The 9,044-nt window shown below is 38.8% G+C and overlaps 1 protein-coding gene across 1 annotated transcript; it reads right to left on the reverse strand.

Annotated features, from left to right (window-relative positions):
* Positions 1-6,312: 6,312 nt before the first annotated feature.
* Positions 6,313-7,232, reverse strand: LOC125220004 (calcium-binding protein CAST-like). The gene has a single exon (XM_048122111.1). It carries the CDS (start codon positions 7,067-7,069, stop codon positions 6,515-6,517), a length of 555 nt encoding a protein of 184 aa, XP_047978068.1. The 5' UTR covers positions 7,070-7,232; the 3' UTR covers positions 6,313-6,514.
* Positions 7,233-9,044: the final 1,812 nt, after the last annotated feature.

A 9,044-nucleotide genomic window follows, 5' to 3' on the forward strand; every position in this document is an offset into this window, starting at 1 on the left:
CTCATCAATGCAGTGTATTAAAAATGTCAACACGATGACATTAAAATGTCAACACATATTTTTGTTGAATTTCAATATAATGTGTTGACATTTTGATGTCACTGTGTTGACATTTTTAATACTATGTATTGATGAGTAGCAGAGTTACCAACTTAAATAGTTATCAATATAACGCACCTCATATACAGTAAATACGAAGATATTTATATATACTATTAGTTGATGGGGAGTGTATATTGTTAACTCAATGCTCAATTGCTAACTATAATTGAATAATAGCCCTTAGATATTTAAATCAAGGGCCTAGATCATCAGCTCCGGAATGTCAATACGATAAAAAAACGTCAATAAAGGTATTAGGTCAATTTACAACAAATTAGTTGTAACTAACTTTTGAAAAATATCACATAACTTTAGAATGCATATAACTTTCTCGATATAAATTAATTTTTTGCACAACATATATCAAATTATAGATAATTTCATAAGGATTCTAACGAGATCTCACTTGCATATGTTCCAATGTCAAAATTTAAAAAAAAAATCAAATTTTTTTTTCAATTTTTTCGTACAACAACAAATGTCGACATAGTATATAAAATATGTAAATATAATACATGTAAAATGTCATTCTTAGAGCATCTCCAATGGTACTTCGGCCAGAAATCGGCCAGAAATCGGCCAACAGTTTCTCCCTCTGCCACGTCAGCAGCACTAAAAATCCACCTGCCACATCAGCCATAGGCCAGGCCGCAATAAAAATAATTAAAAAACAACTACATTTACGGAATTAAAATTACGATTAAATTATGGAATTAAATTTACGAGACATATACGGGAAAATTCATTAATTGCATTTAAAAAAGGTACATAGATAAAAAAAATTACATTTAAAAAGGTACATAATAAAGAAAAAAACTATCGCCGTGCAATCCTCCGTGCCCACAACTCTTCAATTATATCCTTTTGGGGTTGAATATGAGCATCCACTTGGCGCATGTTGGCAAATTCCTTGAGGCGGCCGCTTCATCGAGAGGTACCCCACGTCGTACACTAGGGGTGGTCGTTCCGTGGCTTGGACCGGCTTCATCATCATTGACCCAGACTAGTCGGTTGTACGCCTTCGTCTTCGACGATCATGTTGTGCAGGATAATGCAGGCGTACATTATCTGGGAAACGCATCCGACATCCCACAAACGCGTTGGACCCTTAATTGCCGCCCATCGAGGACTGGAGCACACCAAATGCGCGCTCCACGTCCTTGCGCGCCGACTCCTGTCGTTCCGCAAAAGTAGGCACTTCCTGTCATCATTTGTTTGCCTGATCGTCTTCACAAAGACCGGCCACCTAGGGTATATCCCATCCGCCCAGTAGTAGCCCATATCATGCCGGTTGCTGTTGTTGCCACAAATGAGACGGTTGGACCGACGCCCTAGCACTTCTCGTTGAAGAGGGGAGACAAGTTCGGGACGTTGAGGTCGTTGTTCGACCCGGCTACCCCAAAATACGCATGCCAGATCCACAGCCGGTAATCAGCTACGGCCTCGAGGATTATTGTGGGATTCTTTGACTTGTAGCCGATCGTGTAGGCCCCCTTCCAGCCAGTCGGACAGTTCTTCCACTCCCAATGCATACAATCTATGCTGCCTAACATCCCGGGGAACCCATGCTTCTCCCCGTGCATCTGCATCAAATTCTGACAATCTTCGGGAGTATGGCTTCGAAGGTACTGCTCACCGAAAACGTTTATCACGCCCCCACAGAAATCCTTCAGACATTCCAGGGCCGTCGACTCACCGATGTGGAGGTACTCATCCCACATGTCTGCCGCGCCTCCGTAGGCCAACTGCCTGATTGCCGCCGTGCACTTTTGAATATGGGTGTGGCCGGGTCACGCCCGGCCGCATCGTGCCTGAAGCGGAAACACGAGATATCGACGCTCTAATGCGCCAACGATGCGCATAAACAACTCCCTGCGCATTCTAAAACGCCGCCGGAACATGTTGGCGGGAAACCGCGGGTTCTCTGAAAAGTAGTCGTCGTATAGCGCTGATGTGCAGCGGCGTGATCCCGATCAATCGGCTCCGGCGGTGGATAACCCGTGGAGGGCGAGGTATCGCCTGCTGTTCCACCATACGCATGTACCGCTCCATCTCGCGGTTCATGTAGGCATTCATAGCCTCGTTCATCCTCCGTTCGTACTCCTCAGCATCCCCACCACTACCACCACTACCACCACCGCTACCACCCGCGTTACTCATCGCTCGATGATGCTCTTGTACAGAAAGTTAGAGAGAAAAAACTCGTTAAAACAAGTGGTGCAAATGAAAATGAAACGAAATTCGCGTTTATATAGGGTTTTTTAAAAAAACAAAAATCGCCGCTGGCCAATCGCGGAGCCGCCGATCAAATGGCGGCTAGTCGAAGCGGACAGCGCGACGCGGCCTGGTTCCGCTGCCGGCCGCCGGTTCGCTCGCCGATTTCGCGCTAGCCGCCTCAATGGTTCGGGCTAGCCGATCGGCCAGCATTAAATGCGAAAAATCGGCTAGCCGGTCGCTAGCCGAACCATTGGAGATGCTCTTAAAGCAATGTGTTGACATTCTCAAAGCATTGTATTGTTCATCTAAAACCGTAATTTATTAGTTTTTTTTTATCTTTTTCGATTTACTTAATAAAAATAAAAATTACACGTGACAAATTATAGACCACTAGATTTCTAAAATCCTATGGTCTTAAATTAGTTGTAGTTAGCAACTAGAGAGTGAGTTAGCAATTGATCACTCCCATTAATTAGAGCATCCATAATGGGGCAAAGGATGTGACGGACGATGCATCCTCCGCCCCTTAGTCCACCACTGCAGCACCACGGACTATGCACATTTTATCCTCCGCGCTCTATGCATCGTCCACGGACTATGACACGGAGGATGCATCCTCCAGCCTATCCTCCGCCCCTTAGTCCGCCATTGCAGGGGGTGCGGACTATAGGACGGAGGATGCACACATTTTTATTTTTATTTTTTTTTGTATTTTTTTCTATATAAATCACCAATTTTTTTACTTCATTTCACACCTTTCACTCCACTCTCTTCCTAATCTCAATTTCTCTCTAAATTCAATAATGAATTCCGACAATTTTTCATTTTTGCAAGCACATAAAATAAAAAATAAATATTGACAATAGGATTTGCTTTAATTTATAGTGTTTTTATATTTATTCTTGCTAATTGATATGTTTGCAAATATAAAAAATAAATATTGTAGTGTTTAAATATTCAAATAATAAATAAAATACTTAGGGCGGGGCTTAGGGCGAGCTATAGTCCGCCCCATTGCAGGTAAAAGGGGCGGAGGATAAAATGCTGATGTGGCAGCGCATAGGACGGGGCTTAGGGCATCGCATCCTCCGCCTCATTGTGGATGCCCTTATATTTGTAATATGGTACTATCTCCATCTATAGAGAAATTGTAAATGACATGAATTTTAATATGTACTCCATCCGTCCCCGAATAAGAGTCACACTTTTCCATTTCGGTCCATCCTCAATTAAGAGTCACACTTCATTTTTACCATAAATAGTAAGTAGGTCTCACATTCCACTAACTCAATTCACTCACATTTTATTATAAAACCAATATATAAAAATGGGTCTCACATTCCACTAACTTTTTCAACCAACTTTCTTTATATTTCTTAAAACTCGTGCCCGATCAAAGTGTGACTCTTAATCGGGGACGGAGGGAGTAATTGATAATATAAAAGAGAAATAGGGAAAATGTGGTGAAAATAGTGTTAATAGATTGTGAGGTCCACATTACCAACTAAGTATTGTTTAAAACATCCCATTTTGTTTAAGATTTTTCTTTGCTTTATTCTCTACACTTTAACTATTTAATGTTATTTTTCTAAACATATGAAAAAAAATGACTCGAGTGATTGTCAGTATTGAAATTATTCATATCTAAATCACGGTATATCAAAATTTCAACAAAATCAGTATGAATTTTATTAATCTAGAATATTCAATATAGTTATACTCACTGGCGGATCCAGGCGAGGGCAAGTGGGGGCGGTTGCCCCCACCATGCGACTAATTTTTCCTTATTCCGGATGTATATTTTCCATATCCGCCCCCTCTGTTGCCTCCGACGTCGCCCCGTTGACCGAAAAAATAACCATTATCGCCCCATGCTCAATTGAAATAACATCCACAGACTTGCTAAGTTGTATGGCATGCTTCGATCCAAAAAATGATTTCGCTGCTTTTAATATTGATAAGCTTGTTCATCTTGCTACTCTTTACCCAAAGGACTTCACATCGACTCAACATACTGAATTGTTTACAACTTGAAACTTTTGTTGATGTTGTGAGAAGAGATGCGCGATTGAATGCTATTGTAGATTTGGCTAGCCTATCTCAGAAGATTGTTGAAACCAAGAAAGATAAAGTTTTTTCGTTGGTTTATCGTCTGATTGAGTTGGTATTGATCTTACCCGTAGCGACTGCATCTGTTGAAAGAGTATTTTCAGCAATGAAATTTGTCAAGACTGACTTGTGGAATAGGATGAGAGATGAGTGGTTGAATGACAGTTTGGTAGTATATAATGAAAGATCCATCTTTACTAGTGTTTCTAATGAAAGAATCTTGAAACGTTTTCAAGATATGGATACCCGTAGAAATCAGTTGTCTCGGTTAACAGATGCTAGAGCTATTTGAATTGTAATAGACTTTCATCTCGCTAAAAAAACATATAAAGTATTATATTTATTATTTTATTATTTTATTATTTTATTCGTCCCCTCTATTTTTTTAATTCTGGATCCGCCACTAGTTATACTATAACCATTTCGATACGATATATTGTAGGTGTCAATTAGTTCCATTCCGTATTGTTGTAACGAAGGGGAAAAAGGAAAGTATGTTAGCCTTATTGACCAAGTTAATATCAATAATGTATCAAGTTACGAATTGAGCACTCCATTAATACGTTTACATTTGTCAACTCAACAAATTCCCAAAACAAAGCAATAATGTTTGATGACTCATACGGCAAGTGATTTCAATTATTTTAATATCTATACCGAATGTAAAACCAATTCCTTCAATTAATATTTGGTCTACATATTTTGTTTGGAAGCGTAGATGTAATTAATTTAAGTTAGATTGAATTGAATCATTGGGACAAAATTGGGGCTCTGAGTAGAATGTTACGAGGCTTAGATGAATTCAAATTAATGTTTGAACTAGAAAATTGTGTTTTTGTTGGGACGAAAAAAAATAATCTCAAAATTCGTAAATCCCCCTAGTATAAGCAATTTACAAGATCAAACAAGTAAAAAATATGCAACAAAATTAAGAACATCAAGATTTACAATTAGAAAATCCAAAATTACTTGACAAATACTGAACAAACTATGAATCAATTATGAATGAGATGGTCTTGGTATACAAAAGATCAATGGTTGAAATTCTAAAATATTTATCTAACAACCTGACCATTCAATCCTTAACTCGATCGTCAACAACTAATTAGATCAACGTGTTCACTTGGTCGTGTTGTTAGATAAATATTTTACTAGCCTACCATACACATCTAAATCCAGACTCACTACTAGCCTCGACTTCTCTTCCAAAAGAATATTTGCATATTGAACGCCATCATTTCTCTCTGTTTTTTTACCACTTTGTACTGCATTGCCACAAAGTGATAGCAGTCTTCTTCAAATGCAATTTTCCATCAAATTTTGTTCTCAAACCAATATGTGTCAGCTTCTCTCCATCCCTATACCATGAGCCCCCTTCACAGCCATCATTGTAACTCGATTCGTATGGAGAGAAGGAAAAATATTCTAATCCACGATGCAAAAATTGTGGGAATAAGTTGTTCTCTACTGACTGAGAGCATACAACCTTGGTGCCTCCAAAACTTGTTCATCAGAAAGGTCAGGATCTGATTTGTCACTCATATTTTCTTCTCCTTCAGATTTTTCTTCAGACAGTGGACTACGTAAATCAGGGCCATCATCTTCATCAAGCATGTCTGTTACATTCTCTCACAAATTCATACCACATCATATGTGACGATTGGCTAAGATTATTGTTGTTAATTTGAGGATACTTCAACATACAATTATATTAAATGAGAGGTACAAGCCTCGTCACATAAAATAAAGTTGTATAAATTCTCGTGTCGCCCAAGGAAAGAGTATTTTGTAACAAAAGTGAGAATATAGTTTGATGCTCCATACACAAAGTAATTCAAAATGTAGAAACATAGTTTGGCTATCTCTATATCATCTTACAAAATGTAGAAAAACACACACATATATATACGAATAGGTTACCTCTTACAAGTTACAACATATATAGATGAAATGAAATGGATGCAAATTCCTTGCATTAGCATTACCAACAAGGCATAAAACAGAGAGAGAAGGACACATAACTAAAGCATCAACATAAGTAGTATCATAGTTTATTAGAAAAAAAGAAGAAGAAAAGAAATGAAGTCTAGGATGAAGGGACAATGACGCTGCGCATCATATCCTTAAACTCTAAGAAATCAACCCGGCCGTCGTGATTCTTATCGACGGAGGAGATCATCATCTCGACCCGATCGAGCTCGGTGCCCTCCTGCAGGCCGAGCTTGCTGAGCACGACCTGCAGCTCCCTAGCGGAGATGTAGCCATCCCCGTCCTCATCGAAGACCTTGAAGGCCTCGGTGAGGTCGTACTCCTCCTGCTTGTCGTCCACCTCGGCGGGCTCGTCGGCCAGGCCGAAGAAGGCGTCGTCGAGGGAGCGGTGGAGGGCCTGGAAGTCGTCGAAGGAGAGGCCCGTGTTGCCAGGCTGGACATAGCTCTGCACCATGGAGTCGAGCTGGGCCTGGTCCGTCTGGAGGCCCAGGAGGGCCAGGGCCTGGCCCAGCTCGTCCACGGTGATGACGCTGTCGTTGTTCTTGTCGAAGATGTCGAAGATGCGCCGCAGCCGCACCGAGTTCAGGCTCGGGCTGCGGAGCCGGAAGGATCGCCCGCCCTCGCCTGCCTTGCACTGCCCCTCGTTTTCCATTTTTTGTTTGGTTTAATTCTTCTTGGATCTGAGATCGATGATATTATCGATTTCTAACCATCACACGCATTCTACGCCAACTATTTCTCCGATTTATTCTCTACTCCTTTGCATTTTTATCACTACCACTTTCCTATATTGCTAGCGGTCAACGCTTCTACAATTATACTACATGACAGGGTCGCACCGTGTCGGCGCCCGCCACCTTCAATTTCATTATATTAGTATTACCATACACATAACCACTTTAACCATAACTATCAACTGGATTCTCCTTGTCAAACCCCATTTCTATTCGGACCAAATCAGCTCAATATAATAATAACTCCGCTAGAGGCCCATCCAATTTAGGCCATGGATGTCAATCGTTGCTGCTTAAACGTTTATTTGGATCTTGGACTAGCCCAACGAGTTTAAACTCAAACATAATTATACACTCCATCCGTCCCATGCTGCATATATAATGAAAACAACAGAGTGATTATGAAATGTAACAGATTATAATATGATGTTTTGTGTCCTAATTGTAAAGACAAATATTATATTTATATTAATATGAGAGAATAACTGACTATTCAAAAAAGAAATGTGACATTTTTTATTGGTTAAACTAAAAGCAGAAGTGTGACATCTATTATTATGAAATGAATGGACTATTTATTTTTTAACGTGTTTTAGATTTCAAAATATTTCTTACAATTAGTTCGAATTTTAAATCATTTATTTATTTACTATATTAATAAAATCTAAACCATATACTACTAAAATGGAATCATCGAATTGTAGGAGGGGGCACCTTGAGGTTAATTTTTTTTAGTTAGTTATATTATATAAATTATCAATAAAGTGTCGAATTAGTTGTCAAATAAGACAAAAGAATAAATAATAGTCACACCTAAGTCAAACCCATTAGGTTTCATGTTAGCCCTACTTAGATCTTAGGTTGTGGGTTGCACTGACGTTCCTAGTTGCACCCCACATATAATGTCAGTTAGAGCAACCCCAACTCGGGGTATCCATTTCGAGCCAAGGGGACGGTACCGTTGCGGCACGTTGCAAACAGTGACAGAAGCATAAATTTAAATAGGTCGGTACTAAAAATTTTTAAAACAAAATAGTTATATTCTTACAACTTTTACACTAGATGATGGAGTTGTAGTTTTTTTCGATGAATCGTCATGCCTTGAAATCCTCGAAAAATAGTTTTATTGTCTATTTTTTAAATTTCTCATTATATACAATTAAATTATCACTAATTCAATTGTCTATAGTTCTATTTCATAAATTTATCATAATATATTTCATTGCAAAAATACTCTCTCGATAGAAGTTATCACAACCGAAAAGATTAGTATCATCTCAATCAAACAGATCGTTAACTTCAACATCATAACTAGCAATAGATCTTTCCTAGCCGTAGGGTCATTATTTAATTTACAATTCCAAAAATTGTACTACTCCATAAAACTAAAAATTAATTAAGTTCGAATTGTAATAAGCATAGTATTATTATACTCCCTCTGTCCCATTAAAAATGAAACGTTTTCCTTTTTTGGTTGTCCCATAAAAATGAAACGTTTCCTAAAATAGAAACAACTCTATCTCTACTTTTTCATCTCTCTTACTTTACTCTCTCTTCATTAACTCACAAAACAACACTACATAAAATCCTGTGCCGATTCTCAAATGTTGCATTTTAAGTGGGACGGATGGAGTATTTATTAATTGTGAAATTTGAAATTTGAAATTTAAAATTATGAAAGTTCTTGTGCTCTTAGTGGTTCAACCTCACGGGTTATACAATCACCAAGACTGGCCGTGACAGCATGAACTTGAGATATTGTCTTTGTGTGAGGTTAAGAGTGTAAACTGTTTTTGTGAGAGTTATTTATGTGAGTTCTGGTTGGTCGTGGAAGTGATGTTTGGTTTGGCCAGACCTAGGGTGTCTAGGGTCGTGTGTTGGTTCTTGGTAAAA

This window comes from Salvia hispanica, chromosome 4 (assembly GCF_023119035.1).
Source record: "Salvia hispanica cultivar TCC Black 2014 chromosome 4, UniMelb_Shisp_WGS_1.0, whole genome shotgun sequence".
Classification (NCBI taxonomy): Eukaryota; Viridiplantae; Streptophyta; class Magnoliopsida; order Lamiales; family Lamiaceae; genus Salvia; species Salvia hispanica.

What these genes read in the sequence shown, in the direction of transcription:
- LOC125220004 (XM_048122111.1), bottom strand. Translation starts at nt 7,069, where the DNA reads ATGGAAAACGAGGGGCAGTGCAAGGCAGGCGAGGGCGGGCGATCCTTC.